Genomic DNA, 25,148 nt, shown 5'->3' with positions numbered 1-25,148 from the left:
AAGATATGTCTCCTTAGCATGCCTTTGGTTGATACCACTCTTGTTTTGGGAGATTTTTAATCAGGTCTTGAAACATTCAGGCTTTCTGATACATTTCAAAAGTAATGAAAAAATGTTTTCCTACACAGATGGAAGGTGAAATGAATCAAAGGTGGAAATGAAGCCAATAATACCAAGGTGAACGCTATTCTAGCTATATAGCAACTTAAGGAAAAAAAAAATGAATGAACATGTATTGGCAAAATAAGTATGAAAGACGTTATTCTGCTGCCAGAACCAAGAATGCTCAAACCTAGAACAGAAATACATATGAACGTGTAAAATTAAAACACAATTACCACGATCAAGCAAAAGACCACAAATGAAATCATTAAGAACTCTGGAAACAGGATGTTGCATTTTCGAAAAATACATAAAATTGGAATAAATGATACAGCTACAAGATTAACTGCTTCAGTTGCGCAATTCTACATTCAAGACTCACGTAATTGAGACTCCCCCGGTTATCGGTGTCAATTTTGGTGTGCACAATTCGATCCAGCCTCATGTCAGAGAAACTGTTAAAGTCTCACCCTCGAGACTAGTAAGACGAAAATAAAACCTGATGGATTACAACTTTGCTTCATGCAAAGACCGTTTATGCCAGAAGTGCTTGACATTTTTAGGAACTTACATTTTGAAGAAGGTAGACTCATTCTGCAAAGAAAGTTCAGAATGATAAATACCAGACTTGCAGCACATTAAAATATTAATATTTAATATGTTTACTAAGCAGTCTCTGTTATTTTTGTTGTGCATCTATGTAGAACTAAATCCCTCAATTTACATTTTGATTTCCCTCACTGATCTGATCATGACAACACAGATACAGCTGTAAAGTGCAATGTATGCTTTGGTTTCCTTAACTAAAGAAAGCACTTTTAGAATGGTTTTAGCCAAAGATAGGACCCACGTGTTTAAGGACATTATTTGAACAGATGATCATCTCTTTTTACAGTCAGAGAAAAGCGATGGACTACTTAACAAAAATCGTTTCATTCTGGTAGACTAGCAAATTTTAAAGCAGTTCTATTATGTCAATTACTTGGAGAAATTTGGAAGAATTCCACATTAAACAAGGATTCACTGTTAAACTAATTAAAAATCTCAGATTTAGATTTACATTTTAACGAACAACTAAAAAATAGTTGGCAAACCATGTAGCAATTCAAATACAAGCTGACCGTTTTCAAAATCTATAAATATTTCCAGAACCATCTTATCGACATAAAAACAGGAAGGAACGGGGATGGTTACAGGGTTCACACGTCTGCGCAAAAGCATATATAAAGGTAATGTTATGTACATTTTATTTCAATAAAGACATAAGACAAACAGCGTAAAGATGCCCAGATGCCCTAAAGATAAATACATTTAAAAGATTCTCATTAAAATGAATCTGTAGTATTTCTTTCCTGCAAGCAAAATACCTTTCTTTAAATACAAAAAAAATCAGTATTCTGAATTGCAAATGTTTTCATTTTTTTGCAGAAAATCTGCCGTGATGATTTTTTTTTTTTAATGAATAAGATTTTCCACAAAACAGGCTTGCTCTACATGCTAATTTTTTTAAACAGTTCAGTGACACAATGTGCTAGCTACATACACAACAGATAATATAGTAAGAAAACACTCAACCTGATGAAAAGTTAAAATCTTCATTAATACACTGGAAAAAGTTGACATAACTCATGCCTTTTAAAATCAAAAATACAAAAATTAAATGTTTTCCTAAAAAGATTTTCCTTATTTTAAGGACTCATTTGAAAATGAAGCTGCATGTAATTTGTACAATAAAATTGTACAAGTAAACAGGTAATATACATAAAAAATTAATTGACATACTTCTCAATTATCAGTTGTCCACCTTTAATTTCCAATACTGTACTTTCTTAACAAGCATACAAAATATCAAACTTCTCTTTAGAAAAAGTGCCGTTCTGTGACATCTTTTACACAAAAACAGTCTGAGCCTGTGGCGTGTTAATGCAGTCGAGAGGCAAAGCATCCTAACTTTTACAAATTATACCTTCCATAAAAAGCCTCCTGAAAAGGAGATTACACACCATTATAAAAATATCCACCTCTTGTAGTAGCTGCATTAGAGAACCAAGGCTGAAAGACTATTTCCATATAGCATAGAAAACCACTATGATAGCAGACTGACTGCGCCGGTGGCGTGGGAGTGTACTGTACCACAGGATTATGCATAGTTACTGCCGGGTACCTTCGCTGCCACACAGAGTTTAAAACTGATTGTAACGCCGGGTGTCACAGAGGTACCGTCAGCCCATGCAAAACATCTTAAAATACTGAGCCACTGTGCAGAACACTTCAATCTTGGAGGAAACAGAAGGCAGCAGTAATTGAATTGCATCAAACCTAACAGGTGACCGAGCTAGTTCTCCTTTCAAGATTTGCATGCACAGCATAGTCTGAGGTATTCCTTGTCCGTCAGTTGTTTGTGCCACTGCAAGATATTGTCTGTCCAGAGTACATGCCATCACAATGGTTTAAAATATTCTGAATATTAGTAATTCTTATATTCTTCTTATCTAGCCAGTCTCTTGATTTTTGAAAAGATTTCAACTACAGTAGAATATTACAGAAAGAAAATATAAATGCAGGGTTTTTCTTTCTAAATGAAACTTACATGGACTAAAACTAGAGAATATTTTTAAACAAATATACAGTATGCAGGCAGACAAAGCAGGAAAACGGCCATCCAACTGTTTAATAAAAAACTAAGAAAATTTGGCTATTTCCAGAAAAACTATGAAGCGCCTCAACTAAAAGGAATGCATAATGAAATTCTAATCTAATACAGGTCAAAAATGTAAAAAGGTTATAAACCTTAACAGGAAAAATAAAACAACTTTTACTGGCCATTCCTGTTGAAATGAGAATCTTAAAAGTAACAGAAAAGTGGCTACAAACCCACTTAGAGCACCGAACAGAGAGAAAATAAGAGTCCATTTTCAATCTCTGTTATATCATAAAATCCTGTGTTTCTACAGGTCAAACTGCTGGTGGCAGAAACAGAATTCTTTACAAACTGCAGATGTCCTGTACATAAAAAAATTTCATTGGAGTTGCACTAGTTCTAAAGACTTTTCTGTTCTAGCCTACCTACTGCGTTGTACTGTATTGTACTGAATGTAGTCAATCTCAGATATATAAAGTCTCTTTCTGTAACCCTTGATTATTGTTGGGCACCAAAGATAAGAAAAGCAAGACGGGGTACAAAAATGCAAAATTTCAACAGTAATGGCAATGTTTTGTTTTAGTCCAAAAGGGTCCTGCATTTTCTCCCCCTTCAGTAATTAGACAAAAGGCTTTAATCTGGGGGTAGCAAGTCATGCAAGCGAAATCTGTCTCTGATGTGAGGTCGGACATCTTCGTTCTGTAGGGGGGGAAAAAAAAAAGGTGCCGGTTTTAGGAGAATGAACACATCTATAAATCAGATTGTAACAGGGTCCATTTTGTAACACCGGTATTTTAATATAACAAAATATAAGCCATGAATATATGTAATTACAAGAGACTTACAGAAATAACTATGTAACATTCACAGAAATTTAGGAGTAATTTATTTGCATTTTAAGAATAAAGGCACACATCACAGCCAAGAATAGGCATTATTTAATCAAAATGCCTACAAATTCTCAATTTCATGATAATTGATGTTACAATTCTCCATTTCTTGATTAAAAGCACAATTAGAAATAATGACATTCTGTCTTTTGCTATTTAAGTCTTTATGCATACCTGAATTACTGCCCAGAGTATCTTTTTCAAAAAGAGACATACATGACTTTTATCAGTCTAAATCTCAGTGACGCAAAAAATCTTAAAATATGTGGAAATACTTAAAAGAGCTATCTAACATTTTTGGGCAGGGGGTGGGGAAGAGCCAAATAAAGGAAACACTTACCAGCTCTACAAGTTTCTCCAGAAATGGAATCAATTTTAGGAGTTCGTTGTCATTTTTATCCATGAACCAGCTTTCTATAGGAATTCCATTTGAAAGCTAAAGTTAAAAAAAAAAAAAAAAAATCATCAACACATGAATTATACTTAATTGATCTAAAAATATGACTTGTGAAATAGCATTTTGGGGAAAAATGTTTCCAAGCTAGAGTTTATTAACATGTATTTTTCCTCTAACGTTTGTATTAAAATTCACTTCCAAAATATCTCCTTCCTTTGCATACAGCACAACAAAAATTTCCACATCAAAGCTGAAATAGAACTAGCTCTAAAAGTTCTGCTGAACTGAAAAGCGTTGGTATTTTGAGAAAATTTTATGTAAAAGCACACATGGATACTAACTATGTACTGGCTGTACGGGGTTTGTACAAATGAGGCTAAGTCAAACAGGTTTTTGTTTTTTTCTTCTTTAATGTAGGGGAGATGTTAGAGATCACACTCTGCACTTCTTTATCTATATCATAGGACTAACTGGAATAGTTACATACCATACTTCTGGGAAAATCTAAATCACAGGGTGTAACTTTATAACATTTAAGCATAAGCAACTTTCACAGCTGTGTGTCACTTCAACGATTTGTTCTTAATCATTTCACTAGCATTAAAAAACTAAATCCACAACAGAGTCCAAGCAGCAGACTTAGCAGACTGGTGGTTTCTTTAGAAAAGCTGAATGAGAAATAAAACTGACTGGTTATATAGTCTGTTCATATAAGAAGTCACTTAGTTTGCTCTTGATCAGCTCTTCACAAAAGTAAGAGAAAAGCAAGCAAACCCAAGTGATTTGCTACGTTTGTTTTGTAAATTTAAATGCAAATTTAAGCACAATAAGTTAAATAAGTTAAATCAAAATGTAGTGTTTCACTGTCTTCCTTCAGAAAGTTTTTTGCCATATCTGAAAGGTTGGCTGACAGCAGCATCCTTACCTGATAAGCAAAGGCTTGCGGTGAATTGTCAATTATGATAGTTTTTGAAAGATCTCTACCAAGAATGTTTAAATCCTTTATGTAATTTCCTTGTACACAAACACAATGCTCACGGAAAAGTCGATGCCTGTGATTAAAGTAAAATACTATTAATGAGACAAATTATATCATCTACGTTGCATAGGGGGAAAGAAGAGTGAACTTTGCCAAATTTTACCCAATTTTTTTCTCTTCTGATCTACTTAGCTCCTTTTAAAGAATTGTTCCCTTTTTTCCATTCTCTTGTGAGCTTTTTACTGGTAAAATGACCAGTAATTTTATATTAACCTAGTTTTGCAGGCAGTTGTTTGTATTTAAACAGAAAAGCTCAACTCAGATTTAACAAATATTTGTCAACAAGGTCTTGCTTTCTAACCATTTTTGCAGAAGGATTGACAAAAGGACCCCGCATTCTCAAAGGATTTTGCAAGGCCCCATAATCAGAGATTAGTTCTGCACAGGAACCAATTTATTGGGTTTTATTATCCCTTTATTTTGTTCCAACTGTTACAGTACATGGCCTCCCTATGCCACTGCATGCTAGAACACAAAGTATCAGAAGAAATGTTTTCTTTTTTATGTTACCTCTGTTCGCAATTAACCTATTTCAGTTATTAGAGCTTGAAAAAAGCCTTGAGGCCAAAACATTCCATCAACTTCTTCCTTTCCAATTAGTCTACTCCCTTTTAATTTATTACAGAAGAAATACATAGTGAACGGATGGATAGACTAAAAGGACTCAGAGTAAAAACATACCAGGAATAAAACTGAAATTTCATGGAATACCAGTGTAATTATAATTTAAAAATAAATTGTAAACTAGACAGATTTTGAGTTTTACACAGTCATGTTACAATGCAGTTTCTTTAAGGCTGCTTATATTTTTAAATGAAGTTTTTTAGAAGCTGTACATAGTGTGCTTAATTTCATAAAGGGGTTGAGTTCCTAATGTTGCTATGGAAGAAAATAAGCTGATGCCTCGGCAGCAAATGAATTTATATATAGATTCTGAGTCACACATGTGGAGTGCCTGACAAGTCTACCTTTAGGCTAATGTCAAAACTAATCATGGCTTGATGTCAGCTTTGCAGTGGCACATGAATCACAACTAAATTCATGCACCACACGAATCTTTCTGCAAATTGTTAGAATACTGTTTGGCTGTATATTTTATTACCTTTTTCCTGTTCCTAACGCAGTTAAAACTGCAGTCCTGAATCACATGTATTAGGTTCTTGGAGGAAGATTTTTAATGCTACGGATGCACGCTTAGACTCATTTTCTGTAAGTGCAAACATCTTGTTCACACATCCCGTTTGGCTGTGTGATTCGGCTAGGCCCTGATATTCCAATGACTGAAAGTCTTTGAAAGTCTAGTTTTGTTTGCCCGTTCAAAACACAGCGGCAAGTAAGTTTACCAAAGCCAAACTAGGATTCTGTTATGCTTGCCACATAAAAACAAGCAATAAGATCACTGTTCCTGGATTAAAACTAGTGAACGGTTTATCTTTACGCTCTTAAGGAAAATGAGTTACAATGTGCCTAAACTACCAAGTGAAAACAATGGATGCAACCACTGTCTCAGTCCAAATGGTAATTTTATTATGCGTGTGAACAAAATCAGGTTTTCACTGAAGAATATTACAATAAAATGATGCAGAGAAGTGCTTTGCCAATGATGTCCTACGTACAGAATTTATACAGTTGTGACTATAATCAAGCAGAGTTGTTTACTCCCCTTACTTGGGATACCCTATGGAGGGTGAATCCCTGAGAAGACCCCTCTTTGGTTTCAACTTTCCCACTAACAGTCCAACTTCCAGATGAGAGTAACAGAAAGAATCTCATCCGGCAGAATCTCTTTATGCCTTAAAGAACACTTCTTGAGAAATGCCTATCACTTCCAAACAAAGCTCAGTATTTAGAAAAGAAATGAAAAACCAAAACAACTCCAATACAAAACCCACAAACAAATAATTTGTGATTGAATAAGAAATAAAAAGATGCTGATTGTAAAGATAACTATACAATTCATAATTTATAAATAATATATCAAGTTTGAATAGTTTAAAAGTAATTTAACGCTCAGTTCATTTTCTTTATTCATGTGTATTCCAAAGCAGCTCAAGCACATTTTTGAGGTCATTTCCCGTGAGCAAGCCTAATGTGCTACAGAGAATGAATGGGTACGATGTTTTTTGGCCACAGAGGGCAATGTAAAGTTACCTGGGTTTATCTTATCACCAAGGCAATAATTCAATCACTTAATTTAATTTTTATCTCGCTCTTAGAACAGACAAAACCACAAAGAATCAGTTTAGTGAGACAGGCTGCAATAACAAACATGTCATGATCACTTTCTTCATCACATTTGTTAGGAAATAGTAGTTAGTTTTCTTACACCAGGTATGTTCATGATTTATTATTTTTACCTGACCAGTTGCTTTTTAGGGTCTAGTATGTTCAATAACTTGTCTGCATACACCTTCTTAGAAGCAGTAAAAAGAATGATCTATGGATTAAAGGGGAAAAAGTAATTATTTTAGATATAAGTATGTGAATATAATTTAAAAATGAAATTCAAAGGTAATGTCTAATTGTTTTTACCTCATAAATCTGAGACATACGTTCCAGGAATTCTCGGAAGAATGGCCTTAACCGGACATAAACCTGAAGCACAGATGGACTTTATTAAAGATTCACAATACTTCAGCTATCACCTGCACTACTAAGTATCGGTTTGTAAAGATTAGGTCAAAATGAGCATTATGAATAAAGTAAACAGCAAATATTAACTTCCTACAGAATAACAACTCAATTAAAACATTAAATTAGCTTGCAGCCTAAGCAGCTATAAGTGAAAGCGTAAGATCATAAAATTAGGCTTAACAATTCTACTGGAAAATCTGATGGAATTAGAAATAATGTCAATTAAAATATAAAAGTTGGACAATCTCTAAAGAAAAAAAAAGAAACTGGTTGCTTTGATTAAACATTTTGAATCAGCTTTCACCAGCTGGGCAGCATCAGTTCAATTACTAGGTAATGTGTGCCAGCACATAAACTAAATAATCTTCTTAATAACCTCCTTCCACTAAGAATTACACATTGAATATGGGGGTGTCAGAAGTGATTAAAAAAAAAAAAAGGCTTCAGCTGTTTCCAAATTTCCATAAATTCAAATTCCACCAGCACAGAACTGCACACATACCTAAATTATTCCCAGTAAAAAATTGAAGAGATACCAAGTTAGGAGACTTCTGCATCTCTCTCTGATTTAACTCAAAATACAAGACTAGGGCTCACATGGAGGCATCTATACAAATCGGTAGCTTCAGGGCAATGGCCCAACACCACGGCAGATGTGAGGGCACACATCAAGCACTATTCTATTCCTGTGGTACAACATTCAAATTTACATTTGAATGATGGCCCGGTGTGGTGTTTGGCACAGATCTGGACCTGACCTAAACCAACAGTGATGACAGATGAGAAGGGGTGAACAATGACAGTCTATGCTCTGCTTACCTTTCTTTTTTGTTGAGAGATTGCCCACGTATAGAATTACAGTTTTGAGGAAAGTGCTACTAAAATGCCCAGAAAGAGAAGGGAGTGTACCAAACTTTTAATTTCAACCAAGAGAATTTCAGCTTTATCAATTTTTTAACAGCCAGTTAGGAATAGGCTTAAATTTACCTTCAAATCACAGTAAATCTTCACAAAGGGTTTGTATTACTTGAACTGAATTGTATCAAATTTATATGTGGACACAACCAAGTGACCAGAGGGGAAGAAAAGGGGAATATTTAAGTGAATACAAAATTTCATATTGTTAGCACATGCTGCAATAGATCTTAGTCCTTTGAAGGAAGCACATATTTCTAAACCAATGTGAATTTCATTATTTAGCTTAAAATTTGGTAAGGCTTTTATTTGTTTCTTTCTTAAAGCGTCAAAAGTTCTGACTTAAGTTTGCAGAGTGACCAGTTACTACAGTAACACTTAAGTTTTCATTCTTTTTCTACACTAGGAACAATCATCAAAAGCAGACAATCTTACCACGCCTGGTAATAGGACCTTCACATACTTCTAGCATGTGAAGATACATTCGTGGACTATGCAGACAATGTCTACTTCCCTTCTGTCCTGGTTTCGGCTGGGCTAGGGTTAAATTTCTTCCTAGTGCTGTGTTTTGGATTTAGTATGAGGAGAATGTTGATAACACACTGATGGTTTCAGTTGTTGCTAAGTACCCTCCTAGTCCAAGGACAGCTCCCATGCCTACTGACTGAGCTAGGTACACAAGATGGGAGGGAACATAATCAGGACAGCCAGCCCAGCTGGCCAATGGGGTATTCTATACCATGTGACGTCATGCTCAGTATATGAATGGAAGGCGTGATCCAGGCAGTACCGATCGCTACTTGGTTATCGGTCAGTGTGGGTGGTGAGCAATTGCATTGTGCATCACTCATTTTGTATATTCTATCATTATTATTATTATTTTCCCTTTTCTGTTCTATTAAACTGTCTTTATCTCAACCCATGAGTTTTTCTCACTCTCCCCCTTCCGATTCTCTCCCCGCCCCACCGGCGGGGGGAGTGAGCAAGAGGCTGCGTGGTATTTGGCTGCCTTCCAGGTTAAACCATGACACCTTCTCGTTCTGGCAAACCCACATTTGGAGGCAGTAAAAAAGTATCCCTCAAATCAGCTATCAAGAACGGTTTGGAAAGACCGCAGCCTGTGCTTGTCAGGTTTCTGACCTGCATTTAGCCAAGATAACTACTGAAAAACCAACTTCCTAAACACAGAGTCAACAAGCGCGTCTTCACACTATGTCTCCTGACGGCACTGAAATCTTTGTGAAAATGTGCCTCATCTTGCCATAATAAGGTAGAGAAGTTTTGCTTGAGGACTAGATGACGTGTTTTCCTTACCACAAGAACAAATGCAATGAATTAACTCAGAGTCTCCAGGTGACCAGATGCTAAATAACATTCAAGTTGTCTGTGATTGTACATTCAGTGCAAATTGTTCACTCTGAACGTTTGCTCTGTATCTAGCAAGCATCTAATGCAGCCAGCAACCTCCCTAGCTGTAACCCAGCGTTCAAGGGAAGGTAAGTTTTTCTTTGCAAATGTCAAAACGATTATTCTGTTCGTGTCATTTTTCCTGAGTAAATATTTACTTTATTGTGACCTAAATCTTTCTCTTCAAAACTAAAAAGTAAGTCACAGAAAGGATATTAATGTTTTCACTGCACACGAGGTAACAGTTGCTAATAATGGTAGGTAAAAAGGATGGTATTTGGTTCTAAGGTTTCTTCAAGAGCTTGATTTCAAATTAACAAGCCTATTCTCTGTAATGGAAGAAACACAGATGTCATTTCAGAAACAGTCTCTTCAACATCTCTTCTACAAACTCCCCTGGCGACCAAAGCAGTAAGCTAAGGTATCTGTTGATACTTCAGCTGCCGCTGATATAAATAAAAACATTTTCTATATAATTTATTGTTCCTTTTAAATCTGGATTAAATTATATTGGTCACAATGGCCAGTTAAAAGAATTTTAAAAATCATTCAATTAGATCGGAGAACAGTTATGGCTGCTTGGATTCCTCACGTGTGCACATTCTTTCTGGTTTATTTTTTAGTTTGTTTAGCCTGTGGATGATTGCAGCATCTTTGTAATGTGTTCTATTTTAGATTACTGCCACGCAGTTGTAAGTGTGTATCTATCTCAATATCTACCTTAATATCAATCTTTCTCTAAGAAGTTCACATGCGAATGCAAACAAGAAATCCAGGGAAAACAATTTCTTTGTAGAATACGTATTTCTAATCACAGCTTATACACACACTTAAAATTTAACAATGACATCGATAGCGAGTTCACTGGTCTGTTCTTACTGGTTTGTGACACTCTGGCACAACATAAGGCAACCACATCCTTACACCCAGCTACAACAAGCTGACACAGAACTCTGGGTAACCAAAGTAGAAGAATTAAGTAACCAAAGTAGAACAAAACGCAGCCTTCACTCCGATGAGTGGATCTAATGTGAAAGGTAATTTTTGAAAATATATATAGAAGTATAATAATAATTTTCACCATTTTTAATAACTGGAAGTTTGTCAACAGATGATATAGTTTACTTCAAAGTGACTCATACTCATAAATGCAAAACGTATATGAAAAGCTTCCTCAAAGTTTTTTGGTAGGGTTTTTTTGTTTGTTTCGGTTTTTTTTCCTCCAAAATGATCATCACATCCCGTTATTTCAATGGCAACAAAATCTAAATGTGCAAAATCAAAATTGTCATTCAATGTCTTCCTTGTTCAAAATACACAGGACATTAATTCTTCGAAGGAGGAATTGGAAGGAACCATTATTCCTCTCATGCATTAAAAAACCCCAACAAAAGACGTGTTCCACTTGGTGTCAAAATCTCTGAAATTACAATAATGAATTTCAATATACCTGTAACATATCTCTATAACTGATGTTTTGACCATCATTTTACAAGGTGAAAAGCAGAGACAGGTTACTGAACTTGCCCATGCGAAGCTGCACTGACCCACTGCACTTCCAAGATGAGCACTCTGCAGCACGGCAAGACCCCCTGTCTAGCCCAACTGCGTCCACGTTCCCCATCTGACCTTGGGGCACACCAGACACCAAAACCAGGCTAACCTGACTGCTCCTAGTCTTCCCTGAAATAGTCTTGACACAGTCTGCTGCAAGGACAGGTGGCACGTGCAGACAGCCTTCGTTCACGCTGCATGAGACACACGATGCCCGGAGCTGGGTATTGCTCCAGGCCTGGCAGCAGGCTGGACTTGACAGGTAAACAAGCCCAACTCATTTCTGACTAGACCATGTCTTAACTCAAGACAAAGACCATCTCATAACCAGACAGAACTGCCTGAAGCGTTGCCGGCCATGGCTCTTCAGGGGGTGGAAGTGCAATTCTAGAGGTTCTACTGAACTAAAAGTAAGTCTTGCCAACCTAAGACCAGATTTCTTTGTGGATGCTGCCCAAGATACACTAAAGCTTCCTGGCTTTCAGATCCAAAGCTTGATGGCTCTTCTGTTATTTCTGAGAGACAGCCAGAGTGGAGTTCATGAGAAGGGAGAGCCGGAATTCACACGCATTGTTTGCCTCATTCCACTGCAGTAACAAAGTAAAGCATCTAAGTCGTTGTTGGCGACAGTAAGATGGAATACATGTAACATTATACTCAATAACCTAAAACTGACCTATGGAGTTCTAGGACATCTTTCAAGGATTATGAAGATCAAAGGAAATTATTCTGTGATAGATCAGTAAAGATGCATTTCAACTGAAGAGCTGAGTGAAAACATCTGCCTTTTGACTATGAACTGCTAACGCTCGGAAGGTACCCTTTGAGTGGAACAGAGGGTGAGATGATCTCATGTATGGAACTTGAAGCCAGCAACAGAAACAAAACCTCTTAGCCGAGGGAAAAAAAAAAAAAGATAAATTTCTTTGTAAGATAAGCTGCTTATCTTATTATGTAAAGTAATACAAAGAGTACAAAGTCTAAAGTCTACAGTTGAAGACCTGAACATTTATTTTTGCTTTCCAGTCAGATGTAAGATAGCACTTTACAGATACGGTGTTTAAGAGAACTTCAGTTTTGCAAAGACTGTTTTTTTACCAAGTCCAAAACTTAAACACTGGCATAATTTAGAGATTTTTTTCAACCAAGAAAAGACAAACAAATTAATTGTCTCAAAAGCCTGATGTAAGTAAGCCCAACTGTACCCATTTCACAAATCATTTTTTTATTTTTTATTTTTAAACAGACATCAGTAAGTGACACATCCAAAGGCTTAAAAAAACCTGTATGTCAGTGCTGAAATCGCACGGTAATTTTTAAGTTTGCAGAACACTGCTCTATATTCAGACATCAAATAGTTCTCTTCTGCATAACTCCAGGTAAGTTGTGAGAAATAACTTATAAGCAAACAAGCCCGTATTTTCAGAAACCTTTCTTTAAAAACAGACCATCACCTACAATCACTGAAACAAGCAACAACAGAGCTGAGTTCCTGGACGTGAATCTTGTGCTCGACTCACAGGCCAACAGGAGTTTAACTGTATTTTATAGCAGACCTTCTAGAACCCAAGTCAATCTAATTCCTACTGTTGTAGTATCCTACAATGGCCAGTTCTGGAGCATCTTTTCAAGTGGTGCCTGGTTTATCATCACACTATTACTGCAAGAGCACTGGCTTGATGCCTTCAGGTGGGCAAGAAAATGGAAATGCTAAGAACGCAGGCTCACATTTGCAGTGTTAGTCAGACTTAATGTAAGGAAGATAAGATATTCAGTAGGAAAATGAGCACTGAGCTAGGTTCTACTCTTTCTTAAGAAATAATTAATAGATAAGTGTCTAATATTTCTGGAAAACCTACATGAAAGTGGTACATATTTTGATACTAATGGAAAACATCTTCAGAAATGTCTCTTTCACATCTAGCATTGTTTTCAGTGGGTTGTATTATGCAATACTTTATATATAGTAACTTGCTGACTTCCACTTTGCTCAGACAGCTTAGTGTCTGCTTCTCTGCCAGCTGAAATGACTTTCAAAATGAAATACAGAGATGTGAAATTAATATAGGACTATATCAGAGGTGATGGTCAAATTGATAAGCAAATAAATACATTTTAAACGCTGATAAATAGCTACTCATTGACTAAAAACGCTAAGAAGGGTATGAAATACCAACAAACTTTTTTCAACTTTTATCACAGAAGAAGATTATTTGTCTTTTTGCATATTATACCCTAGTTAAACATGAACTTAATTGTATCCTTAAAATATCTGTCCCGCTTATTACCTGTTATTTAGTAAGAGGTGACTCTTTTGTCAGGGTCTAGTGGGATGTAAACCCAGCAAAACAGAATATAGTGGTCAGGAGAGTGTGCTCAAAGACAGTGGCCGACTTTCTCAAGGCTGCAAGAAGCTATTGTTCCTTGGCAAATCCAGGCTAGACTCTAGAGAGAGCTAAGAGAAAACTTCTCCAGGACCCACATAGTAACTGTACTGTATCAAGCCTTGTGTACAATGCCATTAAATAAAGCTTTAGAAATATTCTAAGTCATTCTTTCCATTTACTTCAATTTCCTAAAGGCAAAATCCTGGTTAGATCTCAGCATAAACATACAATCACTAGAAGGACCACAGTTATAGACAGAAAATGCTCAAATCATACCGAGGTCTCTTAAGAGAAGGAAGGAAAAAAATGAAGCTGTAGTCTTCCTGATTCTGTCAGCAAGCGTCAAGAACCTCCAAAGAACTAATTCTAAGGCTCATTGCAAGTTCAGCCTGGAGGAAACTGTGCATGGCCGTCACCAAATAAGAGATAAGATAAACCCATGTTTAAAAATTATTTCAGCTTTTCAGATTCCAAGGGTTTTAATATGAAACAGCGAAGAAAAACATTTTTAAAATCAGGAAAAATACCTGGACAAGTGTCCTTTTAAGGTGCCTGATGACTGGCTCATTCTCCAAAGATACTACAGTGGGGTCCAATATCGTGCGAACTACATGGTGGAGAAGCTGTTGCTACTCCCAGGTACATCACACAAAAGGACCTGAGAACAACAGCCTGGGTCAGTGCAGCATCTTTGGTAGTTGCTGGAAGAGAGTTCCTCCTTCCCATGCTTGTTCCTCTATGGTACGTCAATGTAAAACACACACAACTAATAATACCTCTTAAAGCAGAACAAAAACCTACATCTAGCAGTCTCGACAAGACAAACAAAAACTACTCCCAAGTACCCAGCAGACTCCCTCTGGGAGTAAGGAGGTAGAACTGGCACAGGCAAAGTCTACAGCAAGACTAACGACCGAGACAGAAGCTAGTTAATGTCAGGCCCTGAAGATGTCTTCTATATAGAAAGAAACGATCGAGCAATGTGGATTGGTTTTCCCTACCAAGGGAAGAAAGTTAACAGTCCATGAGAAGCTGTACCTGGGAAACGATACTGGCTAAACTTTCAGTGTTCCTGCCTCCACCTGCTGGCAAGAAGAAAGGCTGCTGCTGAAGATTGCTGCTACAAAGATCACTCACTCGCTCTTAGCAATGAACATTTACAACTGGAATCAGCGACCGACATTACCACGTTGTGGCGGCAATAAACAGCGCTCCGCAGTATTTCTAATACAGCATAATCCACCTCGCAAAATTTGACACCTGCAGTTCATAACCCAGACAGTTGTTAAATGCCAGACAGTTACTTATCTCTCTTTAAACAAGATGATAACAAATACACACAGCAAGAATTCATATGTTAAACAAAATAAAAAGGTATATATTCTTCTATGCACACTAATTACCTGGTAAATGACATCTTGAAAAAGAACTGGAAAAGTGAGTGCAGCATCTTCTAATTCATTTAGACTACAGTGCACTAATGTTTCATCCTATTAAAAAAATAAAAGGAAGAAAAGATTGTGAAAAGAATGCTGAAAATAGAAGTAGTTTTCTGGATATTTATGCTCATTTTAAAGTAGGTTTATTTAGTCTGGAAAATTTATTTTTGTGCCACTGCTGTCAAGATTGGAGAAGAATTCTTAGAACGAACTATACATTTCATTATTCTTGCAGTTTTTGAAAAAAATCACTTAGAATTGTGGGCTAGGGGCATAATTATAAGAAGATATTTTAATTTTGTAGGCTGTCCTGTCATTCAGTTCAAACCTGCATCTGTCAGTTTGAATAATCTATCCATTAATACGACCACTAGAGGACATGCCAACTGATAATGTTCATGATAAAATAATGTTCCTGACATCATTACCAGGGCCTGAAACAACTTTCAAAACAGAGAGACTAAAAGAAATTACTATAAAGACAAATATATTTTCTATGAGTATTTTTAAAAGTGAATTTGTGCCCTCTAAGAATAAGAATGTTCTAAGAATTAAAAGATTCATTCTTGACCAATCTTAATGCAAGACATATGAAGCTGAATTTTCCTATTTATTACATGTCATTTTTTTCCACATTGGATTTAGGAAAGCTTTATGGGGACAAATAACTCTTTCAGACGACAAAAATTGTAATGCTTTTTTTTTTTAAAAAAACCAGGAAGTTAAGTATTCAACAAATACAGTAAGCGTTCTATTCTTGCCACTATTAATTTTTTTTAATGCAGACTATAACTAAAAATATTACAAAATGTGTAACATTCAACAAGGCCTTTTTGTTTAAAGCAAACATTACTCATTTCAGCAACAAGCAAAATAAATGAAATGCTACATACACCCTTCTTTTGGTATATGTTAAAAAAGATATTTACCAAGTCTAGAACTAATGAGAATTCTGGTGTGCTTCTTGTTTTCAGTGGAAGAGCTGGCTTCCTGTTAAGTTGTTCTTCTGTTAGTGGTGGAACATGTTTGATGAAATAATACCTGAAAAGAATACAGATTTTGCTGTAGAAATGTATATACATTATTTAGCTGGTAATGTTGTAGCCCAACTTAATATTTCAAATATTTAAGGCTGCACGAGAAATAAGTATTTATTAAAAAAACCCCACATCAATATACACTTATTTTTTAAGTTAAGAGCTTTTGGAATTCATTACCATAATATAAAAATGTTCCAGCTAAAAAAAACCTTATCTTAATCCAATACCCAAAATGATCAATTTAATATTTTCAGTACAAACATTAGCACTTACGGATCAAAGACTTCCCAGTCTTCTTCATAGGTGGCTTCTGCATGAGCTGATGAATAGCCACTGTCTGGAGATACTGGTGCTAAAATTCAATGAAAATGACCAAAACAAAAAATAAAACAAAAAACCACAAGAGCTAGTCTTATTAGTGCAGTTTTTAAAAGTGAAAATTTGCACTTTATACACGAGTGCCTCAAACAACAGTGAAAAAGATCTCCCTTCAGCCCCACCCTCTCAGTCCCCATGTTTCCTCTGAAATAGCTGCACAGCTCCTAAGGAAGCTACCCAAGAGCCTGGTGTCACGTCATGCCACAGAACTTCACAACCCGGCCAAACTGGCAGTGCCCGTATGACACAGCAAGGCAGCCATGCAACCTCTGATGATGTGAACTACCTGGACGCACATTCCAGCCTAAGAAGCTAGCGCAACTCTTCCAGTCTGCAGCTCGCTCGCCTCGTGTCTGAGGGGCCCTTCTGAACCAAGGCAACAGACCAGACCAGAAGGCCTGGACTGGACCTGTGGATCACACGTCAGCCCCTCTACTTACAGGTTACATTTACTTCCTTGAAAGGAGTCCTCAAAAACTTCAGTACTACTTAACTACCAATGTTTTGCAGGTCTAGGGAGGATTTAGGTAACTGTTAAGAATTTGATGCTGGCCATCCACAAAGAGGAGAAGCTGAATTTTATGGACACAATTTTTGTCAAAAGAGACGTATGATGAGTCTTTTGAAGAAAATGTGGAAAATTAATGTAGGATCTATATGCTTCCCATTCACCTCACCGTATTGTTCTGATATAAGATATCAAAATGTTGCGAATTTCTCTTTCGTGATCAGCAAGTCTAAGGTGTGCATTTTTAATGGGGGGTGGGTGGGGAGGGTTCAATATTAATAAAAATGGCTTTCTTCTGGAATCTTTGTCTTCATTGGAAAAAATGTTATTGGGGTCAACTGAGTTATACCGGGAATGGATGAGACTTGCCAAAACTGTGTCTTTAGTGCGTAAAAGAGATTTGTCTATTAAACATAAAAATCACTATTACTGTTTGCATGCCCTAAACAAATGTAAAATATTAATTTATACAAAATCCAGGTGCTAGGATTTCCCCAAGAGTACAAATTACATACAGCTTCAATACTTGAGTCCAAAGCAAGCATAGATTTCTAACCTGTAAGTGGTGGCAGGTCACGGTCATTTGTTTCCTCCACTTCTTCTAAACCATTGTTGACAGTAGATCTGACCTGCACTGCTTGGCTAGTATAAGCTGCTCCATTGGTTGATGTTGCAGTACTTGTAGTAATCTCATCTACCTGTTCCATATCAAGCTGTTTGACTATTTCTTCAGCTTCAACAGCTTGTCCTGGAGAATCTGATCCTGATGTTCCTGAATTAAGATTTCAGTATAATCATAGTCATTACCTTTAAGCTGAGTTACCTATCAGAATACTGATAGTCATTATTAAGCACACAAAAAAAGTCTCAGAATAATTGAAGATAACTGCATTTGATTCATGTTACAAAAATAAGAACCAAAATGAAGACCATGACAAATGCCTTTTATGTTTGGGACAAGGAACTTAATACCAATTTTTTTTTTCTTCTCTTTTTTTTTTTTTTTAAATAAAAGGTACACCACTAGATACTTACACCTATGAAAGAAAGGTTCTAATGCATATAAACTTATTGCTTCTTTTATTAATGATCAATCCTTCTAAGAATTAAGGAGCCCTTTAACTGGTAGCAGTAACTCTTGGTCTGTAAATCAGAATGAAAAGTGTACTACTGCTCAGAACAACGTTTTCTTAAAAAAATTTATCATTCTTAGCTTTAACACTACTGGCTTTTTAAATAATACTCACCATTTTTATTTGCTGGTGAAAAAAAATTGAAAACAGGAGAAAATATGGTTCCCAGTAATGTAGTTCGTGGAGGACTGCCAGTGGCAGGATTATCTTCTAATTTTCCATTTTGCTTTACATGTTGGTTTGTCATTTCGTAACTTCCAGCTTCTGTAAAAGAAAAGTTATGAAATATAATACCATGCTTCTGTCTTTCACAGTTACATCCTCTCTTTCATTGTTAATATTTTCACTCTAGGAAAGATCCCTTCTGCTTATGGTTCAACTTGGTTGACAAAAAAATTAGCCTAAGTATTTAATTTAAGAGAGAGGAAAAAAAAAAAAAGCTAGCAATGTAGTATTAACATAAAACCGAGATGCCAATTTTCAACACCATCTTAAGTTTAACACTACAAATTAGGAAGCACTCATTGTTTATATAAAGTATGCTACAGATTAACAAATAATAGAAGTTTAAATCCTTTAAATGGGCTTGATGATAGAAGACAGACTTTAAGATGCTGCACACCTTTCACAACAAATAAATGTCAGTATCACTGGGACTCCGCTAGATGGAAACAAGAGAAAATGTCAGTGGAACTCCAATGGCTGAACCTCCAAACTTCACAAGATCAAGTCCATAACTTATTATTCTCCACATATATACACACACATATATGCATAAATAAAATTATGAAGTAAAATAAATTTTAGTTGTTATCACAGATAACAAAGGACGTAGAATTAAATAAATCTTCACATTACAAAACATAAAACATAACAATTAAGATTTTCTCTAAATGTGCATGTACAGTAAAGTACATCCTAGAACTAAAAATTGCCATCTCATGGCTGAGATCCAAGACACAGTTCCGAGACTGAAATGAAAGAGAAGTTACTTACTTCACAGTATCAAGTCTTTGAGACGTCCATCCATATGGAAGTAAGCAAATGTATTTTGTGCACATGAGCTGAGAACCTTTTTGTCAGCTGAGCCTGATGGAGCTGCACAAGTACTTCACACTTCCTAGCGTTTCTATATAGAACGTAGGGTGTGCCAGCTGCAAGTCAGTGCCTCCACTAATATGGAATATTTTAACTAAGAACTTCATATCGCTGTAAGAGTAACACAGGCTCAGTGTGCTCCATGTGCATATCTCAGAACACACTTGATTTAAGTCAGTAGCTTCTCTTTCATCTTTGAGCACTGTCTGCATGCATCACAGTAGAAGTGGTTGCATATCCATTATCTCTCCAGGAGGCAAAAAACCCTAATTAACAGCAGCAAATATTGGAAAAAGGGGTTTCTCCTAAAGCCATGTTATACAGACATCTGACAACAACCAAACAGGAAATTCTCTCACATTGTAACCTTTCCATCACTGAAGTCACTCAGTTGGAGCTCTATCCTCTACTTAGCTACCGACTTTGCAAACCTTGTTGACTATGAAATCTTTGAGACCTCTGCCTTGCTAACAAACCTGGCAGAAACTAGACAATGGATTCCCAAGTTATTGGGGGAAAGGAGAGTGAAGGAACACTGACAGGCAGCACAATCACCTTATGTCTTGTTTCCTTAGAAAAGTTGTCTAAAAATGTTTTTTTAAAGTCAGATTTGGAACCACAGCTGATACTTTAAATGGCATTGACCATTTTATCATGTCATTATTAGAGATACTCGAAAAGAAACAATTTGCACAGGAATCTCCATCCTTAGAGATACTCAAAACTTGACTGGACAAGGCTCTGAGCAGCCTGATCTAACTCCAAAGCCAGATCTCACTTCAAGCGGGATCAACATTGCTGTGAGGGGAGCAGGGGGACTGGCTCAGGTGACCTTTAGAGGTCCCTTCCGATCTAAATTTTCCTATGATTCTATGACAGAAACCTGTCTATGTGCTTGACAAATGCTTTCAATATCTAAGGACACCTGGTTACTTCCACAAAGGTCACGAGTTGGGAAGTCATATTTCATTTTTTTTTGTGAGAAAATGGGAAATGAGCTAAAGCAAATAATTATCACTGGCTTTTTAGAATAATAATTTAAAAAGTTAAATTAGTTCCAAAATTGCTGGTCATGATCACATATCCAATATCTTCTTACAAAGACACAATGGATGTGTCCGAGAAGTAATGTTATAACTGTTGCTTACAGTCTTAGAAATCTTACTTTGCTACTATTAGCTCAGTCTTGCTCTCGCTGAAGTCAATCACAAAACCCTTAATAAACTCCACCACTGAAGAAATGTCCTGCATTAGTTAACAGCTGTAAGACTACTGAATTCAACTGCAAAAATGTACAATCAGAATATTTACAAACCTCCATTCATTTGACTTTTCCGTCGTACTCGAGAGATCTGTTTATTAGGCTTTTCTCCTGTTTGAGGTGTGGATGTAATCAAGTTGTTATCTATATCCCGTTCAATTCTACTTCTTTTTGCAGGATTTTCTCTTTCTTCCTTAAAATAGAAACGGGGGAAAAAAGAAACATAGTGAATAGTGCCTCTTTTCTCCACTGAATACTACCAGAAAATGTTAGCTATTAGAGAAAGTTTCACAAAAGATCCATTTATTGTTCCACTTCCAGATGCAGAACATGCAACATGTATCTGGCCAGCTGGAATTCTGAACTCATTTAAACTGACACAACTCAAGGTAAATAGCAAAGTATCAGGAAAGAAAACTGTACTTGGAACTTCTGTAGTAGAAAAACTGTCTTTAAGTTCTATTTCACTGGATAGCCAATTTATAAATATTTTAGTGCTATGGAGTTGGGGAAATGTAGAGACAAGGCGACTAAAATTATCTGAAACTTGATTTCTCTGGCTGTTACATACACATCAAGTAAACTGCACAACAATATCCCATATAAAATTCTCCGGCATGCTCCCTACATAAAGTGGCTTGCTAAATTGTATACAAGTATATAACTTACTCCTATTCAATCCATACCAGATAGTACATGGCAAAACTTAGCTGTTAAAAATGTTGTAAGCAAGGGTTATGACCCAATGATTCTTTTTACCTTCAACTAAATGACTGTTCTTCCCTGTGGCACTAACATGACTGATATAGAACCAAACATTTTTGCTTACTTTCTGTGCATGCGTAATGTGTGGGCACACGTGTTTAAGACAGGTTTCTTCCCCTTTTTCCCCAAAGCACCTACTACAACTTAATAAAATGGCAATCTGAAATCTAAAGCATGACCATAGAGAGTACACTGAAATGTAAGGTGTGAGACAATGCAAAATAAATTGAATTAAATATCAAAATAAATAACAAGGCCACAGACCATATAGAAGTTAATTAAAATTTCCATTTTAGAATTACAGTATTACCTTTCTGGAGCAGCAGTTTCACATCTTTAAAAAGAAAAGAGAAAAATGGTTTGCGTGCTCCAAAAAGAAAATAAATAGATCTTTTAGAAATATTAATCTAAAGCCCATGCTAACAGTACAGTAGCTAAAAGAAATACTAACAAACATGGAAATGTATTGACATCCATATCAGAAGACAAGTGAACACCACTGATCCCAAAAGCTTCCTACTGGCAATATCCTCGACCAACAACCTTGGTGAGAACAATCTAATTACTACCACTTAGAACTAGTAATATTGTATATACCATAAATCCATATAATGAAAGAAAACTGATGGCTTACTGAACTGTTAAAAGAACAGTAAGGCATCTCATCTTCTAGGTCATTTGTTCAAATGTTCAACACCGGGGAAAAAATGAGAGAAATTAATTGACTGCTAAAAGCTGACCACTGGCCTTCATAAAATGAGTTGTGCTCTCATTCTGCTTTATGGAAAACAAGTGTAGAAACATTACAAAAATTACAATGGAAACAGGAAATTTGGCTGATGGTATGAGCAGAGGCATAAAGAATTCACTAAATCTGGAGATCCCTTTCATCCTCCAGAAGAGAAGCTATCATGATGCGGTGTGAAAGCTCACACTGCTGTGCCCATGTTGTACTAGGTTAACAGAATTGAAAGGTGAAATTAGATATAATGTTATTGGTTTATACACTTGGTTTATACACCGAAAATTTATTGCACATACATAGAATTAAATATACCTATTATATGCATTTATGTAACAATCTATTTGAATTCTATGATCTATTCAATTCAATATAACCTATTATTATCAATAATTGTGCCATAAGGAACATGGCAATGTCACACCGACAAACATTTTGTTTGCTTTTAGGTTGTTTTCAGAAACTAGGTATGTATTAAGGAATGGCCTAAACTGAGACTAGAAGTAATGACAACACATTCGAATTCAATGCAATTTCTGACAGTCCTAGAACCCCCAAAATCGAACAAGTTTAGAGTAACTTGCAATATTTCTCATGTTAACATTTAAAAATTCTAATAGTACTTCCTGTAAACATACGTGTATGAGTTTTTCTGGTATATCAGATTTGTCATTTTGTAAGTGACAAATACTACTGCGCACTCCATACTATTGCTGACTTGCATGGAGGCTGTGAGTCAGCAAAAGACCTCAAGATCAGACCTATCACCATCCACATTCGAAGAGCCACATTTAAGTCTCTTGTTTCTCTAACTAAATAGCTATAAGGTTTTCTCAGGTTTTGTTTGTTTAAGGAGTATTTCTAATAATTCTTTACAATACCAGCTAAATGACCTACGACTATGATCGAAATTGTCAAGATGTACTTGTTATGAAGACATTTATTGCCATAAATCCATACAACCTTACTGGTGATTTAGATTTTAGCATACCCATAAACGAACTACTATGCAAGTTGTACACATACACTATCTCAGAGAGTTAGAACGTTTCCATGGCAGCCACAACACTACTTTGTTAAGTCATTAGCGCTTTGGAAGATAGCCCGGCAGTATCAATATCATGCCATGCTAATGCCACTGGAACCACTCCAAGTCCTGCTACAGGCACAGGAGAGGACATGGAAGGAAACAGGAGAAAAATGTGGACATTTTATATTAAAAAACCTGTCAAGAAAAAGAAGAATGAAATGTAATCCAAAGATTAGGGAGAGGAAGAGAAGAGGGGAAGAGAGAAAGTTAACAAAACCTTAGAGAGACAAAGGAAAGGAAAACCAGACATATTTCCCTTATCTTAAAATTCCAATGTAAAATGTTTTGCTTAGATTTCAGTGTTTTGTTGCAGTGGTTTTGCACTACTGAGCTACAATATAGACGCTGAATGTAAAACAGATTAACTGTCCCGGTTTAATGAAAAACAAGATGTAAGCTGATTTAACCATTTATTTTTACTGAAACATTTCTTTGTCAGTACCTCAATGTTTCTATAAAAGGTAATTAACACATGGCATGTAACACTAAATTTCACTATATTTTTGACAATTTAAAAATATACTGTTAGTTTAATTAAAATTATTTCAACTTCAGCTTGTTACAAAATTACTGTTTCAACACCTAATTCAAAACCCAGAAAATACTTCTGAATTTATGTCCTATTTTTATTTATCATATAGTTAATCTGGGATACATTTTAATTTAGTTGTGACTTCTTGGCTACTCTTCTTTAAAATTTACAGCTACGTAATGTCGGTATCTGGACTGCTGGGACTGAATGAAATTGTTTTTTTTTTTAAACCTGCCTCCCTTTACAGAAAAAAACCACATGTTTTTGAAGCAACTGCAAATTGCAAATTGCACTCAGCCTATCAAAGTTTTATATATATATATATGTAAAAAAAATTCACCTTCAAAATGTATATGCAACAGGTTTTAACATGTGAAGATTAGTAAAGTTCAGATTTCTGTCTGGATCAAGACAGATGAGATTTAGTGGTTTAGCCCTGACAATGTTTGAATTTGATCCACTAAGCAGGGGCAGTGTTCACAGCAATAATACACTGAGTTAGTCGTATGAATTTCATGATAGTTGAATTTGTGAGGTTTGACCTTTATCGATTGATGGACTCCTAAACAATTTTGAATAAAAATGCTAAAAATATTCAGCAAATTTATGCTTACAGACTTGTTTTTCTTAGTTGCCAGTACTGGTAATTCCCAAATTCAAGGAATTCTTAAAACAGAAATTAAAAATCTACTGAATTTTTTAGTCAACATTTTCACAAAGAAATAGCTAGGTAATAAATCCTGTGATTTATTGGATTGTCTTAAATACACCTACCACGGACTCCTGTAGCGTTTGAAAGTCTGCTTTTTAAAATACCTGTTACCTGACACAACTATCGCAGGTACTTCTTGCCTTCCAATTCTTTACAAGAATGTTTTGCTTCCACGACATTACACGTGTTTGTTTATTCTTAATAGAAATGGTTTTAAATCAAATTTAACTGAATATGACCCAATTGAAAAACAAAAGAAGAAACCCACTGATGGTGTACCTTGGGTGTGCTTCCTTTAATAAACTTTTTGATTGAAGACAACAAGCCAGTTTCATTTTTCTGTGGTTTTCCTCCACCAACAGGTAAGCTCTCTTCCACCTCCGAATGTTTCCTCTTTGCCCTCAAAGCACGTTGTGTGTGAATTTGATTCGACTGCTGAGAAGCTTTCCGCGTTCTCAGCCTCATTTTCATGTGTACCACATGT

General features: G+C 35.9%; 1 protein-coding gene across 1 annotated transcript; it reads right to left on the bottom strand.

Moving 5' to 3' along the window:
- Nucleotides 1-1,334: 1,334 nt before the first annotated feature.
- Nucleotides 1,335-25,148, bottom strand: CTDSPL2 (CTD (carboxy-terminal domain, RNA polymerase II, polypeptide A) small phosphatase like 2). The gene is made up of 12 exons (XM_009576454.1): nt 24,944-25,148; nt 20,878-21,016; nt 18,579-18,728; nt 17,888-18,103; nt 16,719-16,797; nt 16,335-16,446; nt 15,370-15,456; nt 7,602-7,664; nt 7,427-7,506; nt 4,956-5,082; nt 3,974-4,069; nt 1,335-3,442 (listed from the first exon to the last, which is right to left on the bottom strand). Exons 1-12 carry the CDS (start codon nt 25,133-25,135, stop codon nt 3,377-3,379), a joined length of 1,407 nt encoding a protein of 468 aa, XP_009574749.1. The 5' UTR covers nt 25,136-25,148; the 3' UTR covers nt 1,335-3,376.

The sequence above is a fragment of the Fulmarus glacialis genome, unplaced genomic scaffold (assembly GCF_000690835.1).
Source record: "Fulmarus glacialis isolate BGI_N327 unplaced genomic scaffold, ASM69083v1 scaffold48304, whole genome shotgun sequence".
NCBI classification, from domain to species: domain Eukaryota; kingdom Metazoa; phylum Chordata; class Aves; order Procellariiformes; family Procellariidae; genus Fulmarus; species Fulmarus glacialis.
This window is presented reverse-complemented; position numbering and strand designations above follow the sequence as displayed.